Source organism: Dryobates pubescens, chromosome 6 (genome assembly GCF_014839835.1).
Source record: "Dryobates pubescens isolate bDryPub1 chromosome 6, bDryPub1.pri, whole genome shotgun sequence".
NCBI lineage: Eukaryota > Metazoa > Chordata > Aves > Piciformes > Picidae > Dryobates > Dryobates pubescens.
The window spans coordinates 1,442,931-1,456,906 of record NC_071617.1 but is presented as its reverse complement, the minus strand read 5'-3'; the positions used below and the strand labels follow the sequence as shown (position 1 = coordinate 1,456,906).

The 13,976-nt window shown below is 46.2% G+C and overlaps 1 protein-coding gene across 1 annotated transcript in view; it reads left to right on the top strand.

Moving 5' to 3' along the window:
• COL12A1 (collagen type XII alpha 1 chain) overlaps positions 1-13,976 on the top strand; it is a 147,751-nt gene that overhangs the window by 72,340 nt on the left and 61,435 nt on the right. Inside the window, exons 30-37 of the mRNA XM_054162538.1 lie at positions 154-180; positions 2,540-2,682; positions 5,089-5,218; positions 7,911-8,050; positions 9,411-9,540; positions 10,253-10,395; positions 10,854-10,983; positions 12,758-12,900. Of these exons, the coding sequence (XP_054018513.1) occupies positions 154-180; positions 2,540-2,682; positions 5,089-5,218; positions 7,911-8,050; positions 9,411-9,540; positions 10,253-10,395; positions 10,854-10,983; positions 12,758-12,900 (986 nt within the window). The remainder of the gene's footprint in view (positions 1-153; positions 181-2,539; positions 2,683-5,088; positions 5,219-7,910; positions 8,051-9,410; positions 9,541-10,252; positions 10,396-10,853; positions 10,984-12,757; positions 12,901-13,976) is intronic.

Sequence of the window (13,976 nt, the reverse complement as noted above, 5' to 3'; positions counted from 1 at the left end):
CAGATCCTTCCTTTAAGAACTGGATGCAGTGCTCCAGGTGGGGTCTCACCAGAGCAGAGTAGAGGAGGAGAATCCCTCCCTTGATCTTGTTCAATCAGCAGCCATGCACAGAAAAAGATTCTGAGACCTCTTCCTTCTGTTTTTTCCCCCCAGTGCCCTTGGTCCCTATCACCACACAAGGTAAGAATCTGAATTTCCAGGTAGGGTGATGTTCAAGAAAGCTCAGAGCTCTCTTTCCCTGAACTGTGAGGAGTGTTGGCATTAATAAAGCCAAGAGAATTGGATAAATCTCAGGATGCAGTTGTTAGCAGACCGAACACTCAGCTTACTGCATGCTTCTGAGTGTACAAACACTGCAGCTGATGCTGCCTTGTGCTGAATGCATTCTGCTCTAGCTCAGCTGCTCTTGTGGCACTAGAAGTGTGAGTGAAGTCTTTGCCCATGCTTTTTGCTTCACTTAAGTGTTTATTCTTGTCTATATTACAGGGGTTTTTGCTTCAATTGTTTAGTCTTCTCTTTATTACCTTAATTTTTTTGCTTCAATTAAGTGTTTATTCTTTTATTACTTTTTTTGCTTCAATTAAATGTTGATTATTTTCTTTCTTATTCTTTTTCTTCATTGTTAAGTTTTCATTCCTTCCTTTGTTACCTTTTTTTTTGCTTCAATTCAGTGTTTATTCTTTTATTACTTTTTTTGCTTCAATTAAATGTTGATTATTTTCTTTCTTATTCTTTTTCTTCATTGTTAAGTTTTCATTTCTTCCTTTGTTACCTTTTTTTTTTGCTTCAATTCAGTGTTTATTCTTTTATTACTTTTTTTGCTTCAATTAAATGTTGATTATTTTCTTTCTTATTCTTTTTCTTCATTGTTAAGTTTTCATTCCTTCCTTTATTACCTTTTTTTGGGCTTCAATTCAGTGTTTATTCTTTTCTTTATTGCTTTTTTTCCCCTTCAATTAAGTGTTTATATTTTCTTTATTACCATTTTTTGTTCAATTAAGTGTTTATTCTTGTCCTTACCTTTTCTGCCTCACTTAAGTATTGATTCTTTATTACCTGTTTTGTTGCTTCAGATCAGTGTTTATTCTTTTCTTCATTACCTCTTTTTAGCTTCAATTAAGTATTGATTCTTTATGGCAGTTTTTTGGCTTCCATTAGGTATTTCTTCTCTACAGTTTTTTACTTCAAGTGTTTATTCTTTATTTTTTTTGCTTCAATTAGGGTTTTTATTCCTTTATTACCTTTTTTTGCTTCAGTTGTTTATTCCTTTCTTTATTCCTTTTTTTTTTTTGCTTCCATTAAGTGCTTATTCTTTTCTTTATTACCTTGAATTTTTGCTTCAAGTAAGTGTTCATTCTTTATTACCTTTTTCTTTGCTTCTGATCAGCATTTATTCTTTTCTTTATTACCTTTATTTTTTGCTTCAGACAAGTGCTTATTCTTCATTACCTTTTTTTTTTGCTCCAATGAAGTATTTACTCTTTACTACCCTTTTTTCTTTGCTTCAGGCAAGTGTTTAGTCTTTTCTTCATTACCTTTTTTAGCTTCAATTAAGTATTTATTCTTTATTACATTTTTTTGCTCCAAGTAGGTATTTATTCTTTTCTTCATTATTTTTTTGCCACAATTAAGTGTTTCTACTCTTCTTTATTTCCCTTTATTTTTTGCTTCAATTGTTTATTCTCTTCTTTATTACATTTTTGCTTCCATTGTTTTTTCTTTTCCTTATTACCTGTTTTTTGCTTCATTTAAGTATTTTTATTACCTTTATTTTTGCTTCAGATAAGTGTTTATTCTTTTCTTTATTACCTGTTTTTTTGCTTCAATTGTTTATTCTTTTCTTTATTACATTTTTTTTTGCTTCAATTAAGTGTTTTTCCTTTTCTTTATTACCTTTTTTTTTTGGCTTCATTTAAGTATTTATTCTTTATTACATTTTTTTTTTGCTTCAGACAAGTGTTTATTCTTTTATTTATTACCTTTTTTAGTTTCAATTAAGTATTTATTCTTTATTACAGTTTTGTTGCTTCAATTAGGTGTTTATTATTTTCTTTATTGCATTTTTTTGCTACAATTAAGTGTTTATTCTTTTATTACCTTTTTTGCTTCATCTGTTTACTCTTTATTGCATTTTTTTTGCTACAATTGTTTATTCTTTTCTTTATTACATTTTTTTTTTGCTTCAGTTAAGTGTTTTTCCTTTTCTTTATTACCTTTTTTAGCTTCAATTAAGTATTCTTTATTACAGTTTTGTTGCTTCAATTAGGTGTTTATTATTTTCTTTATTGCATTTTTTTGCTACAATTAAGTGTTTATTCTTTGATTTATTACCTTTTTTTCTTCATCTGTTTATTGCTTTTTTTTGGCTACAATTCTTTATTCTTTTCTTTATTACTTTTTTTTTTCCTGGCTACAAGTGTTTATTCTTTTCTTTATTACCTTTTTTTTTTTTTGCTTCAATTGTTTATTCTTTTCCTCATGGCTTTTCCCCAGTTTGTTGCAATTGAGTGTTTCTTCTTTTCTTCATCACGTTTCTCAGCCCCAAAGAGCGGCCCCCGAAACCTCCAGGTGTACAACGCAACCTCACACAGCTTGACTGTGAAGTGGGATCCTGCCAGTGGTCGAGTGCAGAGATACAGGATCATTTACCAGCCCATCAGTGGGGATGGCCCTGAACAGTCGGTAACTGACTTTGAACTGCTGCAGTTATTCAGCCTTCAGTGGCAGCGCTGCAAAGTAGCCCATTAGAGTCACTTGTTCTCGAAGCACAAAGGTGCATGTGCTCACAGGATCACACAGAATGTTAGGGGCTGGGAAGGACCTCAAAAGCTCATCCAGCCCAACCCCCCTGCCAGAGCAGCAGCACCCAGGGCAGGCCACACAGCAATACAGCCAGGGGGGGCTGGAAAGGCTACAGAGAAGGAGACTCCACAACCTCTCTGGGCAGCCTGCTCCAGGGCTCCCTCACCCTCACCCCAGAGAAGTTTCTCCTCCTGGGCAGCTGAAACCTTCTCTGCTCAAGTTTGTCTCTACTGCTCCTTGGCTTCTTGCTGTGCAGCACCCACAAGAGCTTGGCCCCCTCCCCTTGACCCCCAGCCCTCAGCTCTTGAGAGACATTGATCAGATCCCTCTCAGCCTTCTCCTTTCCAGACTGAACAGCCCCAGGGCTTCTCTCTTCCCAGGGGAGATGCTCAAGTCCCCTAAGCATCCTCCTGCCTCTGCCTTGGACTCTCTCCAGCAGCTCTCTGTCTCTCTTCACCTGGGGAGCCCCAAACTGGACCCAGGATTGCAGCTGTGCTCTCAGCAGGGCAGAGCAAAGTGGGAGCAGAACCTCCCCAGCCCTGCTGGCCACACTTCTCTTGCTGCACCCCAGGATCCCATTGGCTCTCTTGGCCACAAATGCACATTGCTGTCCCATGCAGAACTTGCTGTCCACTAGGACTCCAAGGTCTTTCTCTGTGGAGCTGCTTCCCAGAAGAGCCAGCACTGTGTGATCAGCCAACTTTCCCTCTATCACCAGCAGGAGCTGTGTTGGCTACCGGCAGCCTACGCAGCACAGCCTGGGAATGCTAATTAGTCAGCCTGTTTATCACAATTATGTGCTACTTGAAAGTGCCCTATTCTGCAGCAGGAGGCTCTTGTGGTTACTGCCAAATGACTCAGAGGAAAACCACACTCATTTGAGCCTGTTCCTGTAACTGGAGATCACACACGTGCAGGAGCGTGTCTAAGAGTGTTTACTTTAGAGACACTTGGATCCTTATGCTCCAGTTCTTGCTCTCTTCTGAGGAACATGTGTTTGAGCTGAGGTAATTGAGTTGTGGAGGAGGACCTGGGAGTCCTGGTGGACAACAAGTCCTCCCTGGGACAGCAGTGTGCCCTGGGGGCCAAGAAGGCCAATGGGATCCTGGGCTGCATTAAGAGGAGTGTGCCCAGCAGAGTCAGGGAGGTTCTCCTCCCCCTCTACTCTGCCCTGCTGAGACCTCACCTGGAATATTGCATCCAGCTCTGGGCTCCCCAGTTCAGGAGGGACAGGGATCTGCTGGAGAGAGGCCAAGGGAGGGCTACAAGGATAACTGTGGGACTGGAGCACTGTCTGGTGAGAGGCTGAGAGCCCTGGAGAGGAGAAGACTGAGAGGGAGCTGATCAATGTCTTTCAATAGCTGAGTGCTGGGGGTCAGGAGGGAGGGGACAGGCTCTGCTCAGTTGTACCCTGTGATAGGACAAGGGGCAAGGGATGGAAACTGCAGCACAGAAGGTTCCACCTCAACATGAAATTAGAAATTTTGTGGCCCTGGAGCTTAGGGACATGGTTTAGTGTTGACCCTTCAGTGCTGGGTCGAGGGTTGGACTGGATGAGCTTTGAAGTCTCTTCCAGACAGATGCTTTCTGTGATTCTGCGACTTGTTCTAGTTGGATGAGAGGGAATGGATTGAAGCTTGAGGAGGGCAGGCTCAGACTGGAGATTAGGAATAAATTCTTGACAGTGAGGGTGGTGAGACACTGGAACAGGTTGCCCAGAAAGGTTGTGGATGTCCCCGCCTTGGAGGCATTCAAGGCCACCTTGGTTGAGGTCTTGAGCAACCTGGTCCAGTGAAAGGTGTGCTTGTCCACAGCTGATAGACAAAAGCCCCAGGGCAAGGAAGCTGGGAAGGGCCTGGAGAAGAAAGCTGCTGGAAACTGAAGGAGCTGGGGATGGTCAGTGGGAAAGAGAGGAGGCTGAGGGGAGCGCTCCTGGCTGCCTGCAGCTCCCTGCAAGGAGCTTGTGCAGAGGCTGCTGCTGCTCTCTTCTCCCAGGGCATTAGTGAGAGAAGAAGAGGGCAGAGCCTCAAGCTGCCCCTGGGGAGGTTGAGAGTGGAGCTTAGGCAGCAGAGTGGTCAGGGCTTGGGATGTGCTGGGCAGGGAGGTGGTGGAGTCCCCAGGGCTGTCTGTGTTTGAAGGTGGTTTGGCTGTGGGGCTTGGGGCTGTGCTTTAGGGCTGAGCCTTGCAGAGCAGGGTTAATGGCTGGGCTTGGTGACCCTGAGGGTCTCTTCCAACCTGAATGTTTCTGTGATTCTGTGATCATCATTTCCTTTTGTTTTCCTGCAGACTATGGTTGGAGGGAGGCAGAACAGTGTGGTGATCCAGAAGCTGCAGCCTGACACTCCATATGCTATCACTGTGTCATCCATGTATGCAGATGGTGAAGGAGGACGAATGACAGGACGAGGCAGGACCAGTAAGTGCCTTCTGGAGATCTTCTTGTTAGGTGTCAATCAACTTCTATTAGCTCAGAAAGTTGTTCTTCTAGTGAAATTTCCTCCCATCTGCATTTGTCATTTGTCCTGTGATGGATTTCAGGTATCTCAAGTGAAAAGGCCTGTCACTCTGCTGCCTGAACTGAAACCCTGGATGGTTGTCTTAGATTATCTTAGATGCTCAGCTTCTAAGGCTGAGAGAAACACCAATACTGCTATGGAAGTTCTTCCACCAGTCCAGGGTGCTCAAGGCCTCATGCAACCTGGCTTTGAACACCTCCAAGGATTGGATATCCATGGCCACCTTGGGAAGCCTGTTCAGTGCCTCACCACACTTACAGTGAACAATTTCTTAATGAAATTCAGTAAGGGCAAGGGGAGAGTCTTGCACCTGGGAAAGAACAACCCCAGGGAGCAGGAGAGGTTGGGGACTGAGCTGCTGGAGAGCAGTGAAGGGGAAAAGGACTTGGGGGTCCTAGTGGATGGGAGGTTGACTATGAGCCAGCAATGTACTCTGGGGGCCAAGAAGTCCAATGACATCCTGGGGTGGATTGGAAGGGCTGTGGTCAGTAGGTCCAGAGAGGTTCTCCTGCCCCTCTACTCTGCCCTGTTGAGGACACCTCTGTCTAGTTCTGGGAACCTCAGGTCAAGAGGGACCACAGGGAAGTGCTGGAGAGAGTCCATGGCAGAGGCACAAAGATGCTGCAGGCAGTGGAAGCTCTTCCTTAGGAGCAGAGCCTGAGGGAGCTGAGAGCTCTGGAGCTTGGCTTGGAGGAGCCTGAGAGGTGAGCTCCTTGCTGGGGCTAAAGCTGTGCAGGGGCAGTGGCCAGAGGCTGGAGCCAGGCTCTGCTGGGGGCTGCCCAATGCCAGCACAAGGGGCAGTGGTGGAAGCTGAGGCAGAGGCAGTGCCATGGGAAGAGGAGGAAGAATTTGTTCCCTGGGAGGGTGAGAGAAGCCTGGCAGAGGCTGCCCAGGGGGGCTGTGGAGTCTCCCTGTGTGGAGCTCTTGCAAGGCCAGCTGGATGTGTTGCTGTGTGAGCTGCTCTGGGTGCCCCTGCTGGGGCAGGGGGCTTGGGCTGGCTGAGCTCTGCAGCTCCCTGCCAGCCCTAAGATTCTGTGATTTAGCAAACACCTTCCTGCATCTGAAGGCTTGGAGCTCTCATATGTGTAGTGCTAAGTTCACTGTTCTCCTGTCAGCACCTTCAGCTCAGAGGCTGACCTTTCCCATGTGCACTTTGACTCCACCACTTCATGTTGCGAGCATTGATTTCATCCTGCTGTGGCTCGTCAGCACCGAGTGATTTGCTACCAGAGGCACTTCAGGCATAAAACCCAAGTAGATATTTAAAAATAATTAACTAAAAATGTATTACTACATTTATTAATTCATTTGGACATGCATTAATGCATTTATGAATGCATTGGGAAATCACAGGCTCACAGCATGTTAGAAGTTGGAAGGGACCCAAAGAGATTATTGATTCCAACCCCCCTGCCAGAGCAGGAGCATAGAATGCAGCTCAGGTCACACATCCAGACAGGGCTGGGAAGGCTCCAGAGAAGGAGACTCCACAACCTCTCTGGGCAGCCTGCTCCAGGGCTCTGTGACCCTCACAATTAAGAAGTTCCTCCTCATATTGTGCTGGAACCTCCTGTGCTGCAGTTTCCATCCACTGCTCCTTGTCCTATCCCAGGGTGCAACTGAACAGAGCCTGTCCCCTCCCTCCTGCCCCCCAGCCCTCAGATACTTATAAACATTTATTAAATCCCCTCTCAGTCTTCTCTTTTCCAGACTCAAAAGCCCAAGGCCCTTCAGCCTCTCCTCATGTATTGGTACATTTATTAATTCATTTGAAAACATCTTGATACATTCATTAATTCATTTGGAAACATGCTAATACATTCAGTAAGTCATTTGAATATGTGATAATGCATTAATGAATTCATTTGGAAATGCATTAACACATTCATTAATTCATTTGGAAGCATGTTAATGCATTCATTAATTCATTTGGAAATGCATTAACACATTCATTCATTCATTTGGAAGCATGTTAATGCATTCATTAATTCATTTGGAAATGTGATACTTATTGCTTCATTTGGAAATTGCTAAGACCTTCATTTGCTGTCAGTTTATTTTCCATCTTGCAGTGGAAAGTCAGTGGAAAGCAATGTGTTTGGTGAGGAGTGATGAAAAATATCCTCATGGGCCCATGGGATAGCTTAAAAAGCAGCTTTCCAGAAAGGAATTGTGCTTGCTGTGTTTGTCATTCATATGCTGTTGGATGGGGCTGATATGTTCTCATTAAGTCCTACTTGACGTGAAGTAGTAAACCTGTTGGGTTTTAAACTTCCTCATGATGCATTGCAGGACCTGGCAGCACAGGTGAGAGAGTCATAGAATGGTCCAGGCTGGAAGGGACCTCCAAAGCTCATCCAGTCCAACTCTTATGCACTCATCAGGGACATCCCCAACTAGATCAGGTTGCTCACCTTGAATGTCTCCAGGCAGGGAGCCTCAACCACTTCCCTGGGCAACCTGTGCCAGGGTTCCACCACCCTCCTGCCGCACTACTTGTTCCTCACATCCAGCTCAATCTGCTCTTCTCTAGTTTGAAGCCATTGCTTCAAGAGTGTTCCACATTTCTGACAGCCCATTGATGTCTTTCAGAACCTCTCACCACTGTGAAGAACTTAGTGGTTTATGACCCAACCACCAGCACTCTGAACATCCGATGGGATCATGCGGAAGGAAGTCCTCGCCAGTATAAAGTCTTTTACAGACCTACAGCTGGAGGTGCAGAGGAAATGGTAAATACTTTGCATGGCTCTTACTGTCTCAGAGGCTCTGCATCTCATGGTGCTGCTGAGTGAAGTGGGTCTTGCTAGAGAGACCCCGAAGGAAAGCCCTGCTGAGAGCACAGCTGCAATCCTGGGTCCAGTTTGGGGCTCCCCAGGTGAAGAGAGACAGAGAGCTGCTGGAGAGAGGCCAAGGCAGAGGCAGGAGGATGCTTAGGGGACTTGAGCATCTCCCCTGGGAAGAGAGACTGAGAGCCCTGGGGCTGTTTAGCCTGCAGAGCAGAAGGCTGAGAGGGATCTGATCAATGTCTCTCCGAGTAGCTGAGGGCTGGGGGTCAAGGGGAGGGGGCCAAGCTCTTGTGGGTGCTGCACAGCAAGAAGCCAAGGAGCAATGGAGACAAACTTGAGCAGAGAAGGTTTCAGCTGCCCAGGAGGAGAAACTTCTTTGTTGTGAGGGTGAGGGAGGCCTGGAGCAGGCTGCCCAGAGAGGTTGTGGAGTCTCCTTCTCTGGAGCCTTTCCAGCCCCCACTGGCTTCATTGCTGTGTGGCCTGCCCTGGGTGCTGCTGCTCTGGCAGGGGGGTTTTGGACTGGATGTTCTCTGGAGCTCCTTCTGGCTTCTAATGTTCTATGATTCTATGACTTGTTGGTTGCATTTGCATTCATGGCTGCCTTGGAGAAAAAGCAGAGCACCTCCATGTAAGTCAGCTACTCCTGTATTTTGCTGCTGTTATTATTAGAAGAGTATCTGGACCCAAAAAATGGATATGGATGATAGTTATATAAACCTGGAGAAGAGGAGGCTCTGGGGAGACCTAAGAGCAGCCTGCCAGGACCTGAAGGGGCTGCAGGAAGGCTGCAGAGAGACTATTTGCAAAGGCCTGCAGGGACAGCAGCAGGGACAATGGCTTCAAAGTAGAGCAGAGCAGATTGGGATTGGATGTGAGGAACAAGTTGTGCAGCAGGAGGGTGGTGGAACACTGGAACAGGTTGCCCAGGGTGGTGTTTGGGGCCCCATCCCTGGAGATGTTCAAGGTGAGGCTGGAGAGGGCTGTGGGCAACCTGATCTAGCTGAGGATGTCCCTGCTGAGTGCAGAGGGTTTGGACTGGATGACCTTTGGAGGTCCCCTTCCAAGCCAGACCATTCCATGATTCTAAGAGAGCAGAGGACTTAGCAAGTATTTTGTCAAGTAGAAGCCAGCAGCATCTTGAAAGGCAGTTCCAGAAGCTGCTATGAATTGTGCTACTTCACGATTCACCTTTTGGAGAGTTCTCATCACATCCAGTCTAGAAATGGTATGTGGTGGAGGAATAAGGGAGATGAATGCTGTTGATGTAACTGTCATGCCTCTGCCTTTCCTTTTTCATCTGCAGACCACAGTGCCAGGAAACACAAACTATGTCATCCTGAGGACTCTTGAACCCAACACACCTTACACTGTAACTGTGGTCCCAGTGTTCCCAGAAGGGGATGGAGGACGTGTCTCTGACACTGGAAGAACTTGTAAGTCAAATACACCTTGTGCTAAAGACAATCTGTTGTGTGGGTTGCCCAGATCTTTACAAGAACCATTTTGCCATCAACTGTGGAAGTTTATTTTCCCCCAAAGCTGAACCAGAGGTGTAAGACACTCTGTTGACCTGCTTGGTGGTTGTGGCAGCTCTGTAACTTACTCCTTTTTCTTTGCCTTGTTTGGGTGGAGGCTTTCAGTCCATTTCTCTCAGGCAGGCTCTGAGATAATGCAGCAAATGTAGTGTTTATTTCCACACAGTAGTAAAACTTAATTGTAGTGCCAGTAGCAATACTGATGAATAAATGGCAAACGCTGGTGTTAGTCCATGCCATGGACTTAACATTTTCCAGGGTCTTTGACCTTCTAATGTTAGCATGAGCTAAAGTCTGTGGTTTCTGGCTACTTTTCATGCCTGTCTGATTGGGTAACAAAGTATTATGCTCATACCTTCAATCTGCACTATAAATACATGTGCTTTGCTGCCTGGCAGGGATGTTTGCAAAGATTTATCACTGAGATTCTTAGATGTCTGTATTTTTGGGGGTAATAAAAGGACTGTGTTTGTCTTGGGCTGGTGATGCTCTTCCCAGCTTCCTCTGAGCACTGTTGTAAGTTCAAGCAGAACTAGAACTTATCAAAGCAACTTTGTGGAAAAAAACACCACACAAAACCCAACCTTAATTTGAATTATTCTTGATCTAGTGGAGAGAGGAACACCAAGAAACATCCAAGTGTACAATCCCACACCAAACAGCATGAATGTCCGGTGGGAACCTGCTCCAGGTCCAGTACAGCAATATATAATTAATTACTCTCCACTGGCTGGCCCAAGGCCATCAGAGTCTGTAAGTAATTCAGTTCCTTGTACTATTCCTTAAAAGTGTTTGGAAGATATTCATAGAATCACAGAATTGTTAGGGTTGAAAGGGACCTCAAGGATCATTCTGTTCCAACCCCCCTGCCATGGGCAGGGACACCTCACACTACAGCAGGTTGCTCACAGCCACCTCCAGCCTGGCTGCAAACACCTCCAGGCAGGAGGCTTCCACCACTTCCCTGGGCAGCCCCAACTCCCTTCCCTGGAGATATTCAAGGTAAGGCTCAATGAGGCCCTGGGCAACCTGACCTAGTTGAGAATGTCCCTGCTGACTGTGGGAAAGTCAGACTGGATGACCTTTGGAGGTCCACTCTGGCCTGGCCCATTCTGTGATTCTATGATTCTCTGATTCTATGAAAATATGGTACAAATGGAAGCTTTTTGTTGTTGTTTCCTAATGTTGCTGCCTTTCTGTTTGCCTTTCAGATTGTGGTCCCAGGCAACACTCGCGACGTGACGCTGGAGCGCCTGACTCCCGACACTGCTTACTCCATAAACGTCATAGCTCTGTATGCAGATGGTGAAGGAAATCCCAGCCAAGCACAGGGAAGAACATGTAAGAGGCAATCAGTCCTTGCTTTGGGAGCTGTGTGTCAAAATTGGGCTGTGAAGAGCTTAGAGAATGGGTTACAACCCCAAACAGTGGCAGCTGGTCAGGGCATCTGCTGCAGCTGAAGCAGTTCTAGACCGCCCTGGGAGGGAGGTTTGGCTGTGCTGCCTGGCACTCATGGTACTAAGGCAATCTGAAGGGAGAAGAGTGCAAAATCTGTGAGTACAGTTAAATAGCAATTTCTCTTGGGGAGAAAAACAGAATAACTGCACATTTGGATGGGTTCTGTTCTCTCTGTGATTCTCTTTCTGGGTAGAATTTGCTATGAATAGGGAAAAAAAAAGCGTGCTTCATGTTTTTATGTCCTACATAGTAATTGTGTGTGGCAACCTCGCCAGATGTTGGGATTTATTGTTGGGGTTTGGGGGTTTTGTGGGGGTTTTCTGTTTGTTTGGGGTGTTTTGGTTTGCTTTTGGATTGGTTTGGTTTTGCTTGGTTTTGACTTGGTTTTGGTTTGGGTTAGGTTTGGTTTTGGTTTGGGTTAGTTTTGGGTTTGGTTTTGTTTTGGTTTTATTTTGTTTGGGGTTTGGTATTGTTTTGGGTTTGGTTTGGGTTAGGTTTGGTTTTGTTTGGGGTTTGGTTTGGTTTTGGTTTGGTTTTGTTTGGGGTTTGGTTTGGTTTCTTTTTGGGTTTGGTTTGGTTTGGTTGGTTTTGTTTGGGTTTAGTTTGGGTTAGGTTTGGTTTGGGTTAGTTTTGGGTTTGATTTGGTTTGGTTTGGTTTTGTTTGGGGTTTGGTTTGGTTTTAGGTTTGGTTTTGTTTTGTTTTGGGTTTGGTTTGGGTTAGTTTTGGTTTTGTTTGAGGTTTGGTTTTGGTTTTTTGGGATTGGTTTGGGTTAGTTTTGGTTTTGTTTGGGGTTTGGTTTGATTATGTTTGGGGTTTGGTTTGGTTTCTTTTTTGGGTTTGGTTTGTTTGGTTGGTTTCGTTTGGGTTTGGTTTGGGTTAGGTTTGGTTTTGGTTTGGGTTTGGTTTGGTTTTGGTTTGGTTTGGGGTTTGGTTTGGTTTCTTTTTGGGTTTGGTTTGGGTTAGGTTTGGTTTTGGTTTGGGTTTGGTTTGGTTTTGGTTTGGTTTGGGGTTTGGTTTGGTTTCTTTTTGGGTTTGGTTTGGTTTGTTTGGTTTTGTTTGGGTTTTGTTTGGGTTAGGCTTGGTTTTGGTTTTGTTTTGGTTTGTTTTGGGTTTGTTTTGGTTTTGCTTTGGGTTTGGGTTTGTTTGTTTGGTTTTGTTTGGGTTTGTTTTGTTTTCTCCAGATGTTCCTAACCAGCAAAACATCCTTGCTATAATTCAACTTGTGGGAGCTTGGTTGCCTTGCACCTGGCTGCTTTAAAATTCACCCTAGAAATAAGGTGTAAAGAAACTATGGCAATAATAGGTCACCTCTCCTTTGCTGCTGCTTTGCTCTCTTTGTTGAATCCCCACATTTCTCTGCACCTTGGGGATGTGCCAGGCTGTAGTTCAACTTGTCTGCAAGAGTCTGAGCAGCAGAATGTGTGTGGATGCTCTCTTCCTTTCCATGCAGCTCCAGTTCACCTAGTTAAGGCTTTGCTTCACTTTAAGGCCTTTCAGGCACTGCTATGTTGTTATTGACTAAATCTACCTCTGTAGGTATTTAGGGTCAGAACAGGGAGGGCACTCAGCTTCAAAGTGACATATATGAATCAGAGAGAGTGGCTCTGAGCTGGGGGGATCATGATCCATGCAACCTCCTGTGCTTTCTCTCTTCAGTGCCTCGCAGTGGCCCAAGGAATGTCAGAGTGTTTGACGAGACCACGAACAGCCTGTCGGTGCAGTGGGACCACGCTGATGGGCCAGTCCGGCAGTACAGAATCATTTACTCACCCACTGTGGGAGACCCTATAGATGAATATGTAAGTGTTGTGATTCCTCAGCAAGCACTGAGGTGTTCCCAGCTGGTTCTTGAGGCTACACAATGTGTTCCCAGAATCACAGAACGCACCAGGTTGGAAGGGAAACTCGAAGGTCATCTTGGACAGCCCCTCCTCAGGGAGCAGGGGCAGCTCCAACTAGATCAGGTTCTTTGATCATTCTTATGTGAGGTGTCCCTGCCCATGGCAGGGAGGTTGGAAATAGATGATCCTTGAGGTTCCTTCCAACCCTAACAATTCTATGTTTCTATGATTTGATCTTCATGAGGGCAGGGAGGCTCTACAGAGGGACTTGGATAGATTGGATCCATGGCCAACGTTACCAGGAGGAACATCAACAAGGCCAAGTGCCAGGTCCTGCCCTGGGGGCACAACAACCCCAAGCAAGGCTCCAGGCTTGGGGCAGTGTGGCTGGAAGGCTGCTGGCAGAAAGGGAGCGGGGGTGCTGATGGAGAAGCAGCTGAAGAGGAGGCAGCAGTGTGCCCAGGGGGCCAAGAGAGCCAAAGGCCTCCTGGCTGGGCTCAGCAATGCTGTGTCCAGCAGCAGCAGGGAGGGGATTGTCCCCTGGCACTCAGCTCTGGGCAGCCCACACCTGGAGGCTTGTGTCCAGCTCAGGGCAGCTCAGTGCCAGAGAGCTGTGGAGGTGCTGGAGCCAGGGCAGAGGAGGGCAAGGAAGCTGGGAAAGGCCTGGAGGAGAAAGCTGCTGGAGAGAGGCTGAAGGAGCTGGGGATGGTTAGTGGGAAAGAGAGGAGGCTGAGGGGAGAGCTCCTGGCTGCCTGCAGCTCCCTGCAAGGAGCTTGTGCAGAGGCTGCTGCTGCTCTCTTCTCCCAGGGCATTAGTGAGAGAAGAAGAGGGCAGAGCCTCAAGCTGCCCCTGGGGAGGTTGAGAGTGGAGCTTAGGCAGCAGAGTGGTCAGGGCTTGGGATGTGCTGGGCAGGGAGGTGGTGGAGTCCCCAGGGCTGGCTGTGTTTGGAGGTGGTTTGGCTGTGGGGCTTGGGGCTGTGCTTTAGGGCTGAGCCTTGTAGAGTAGGGTTCATGGTTGGACTTGGTGATCCTGAG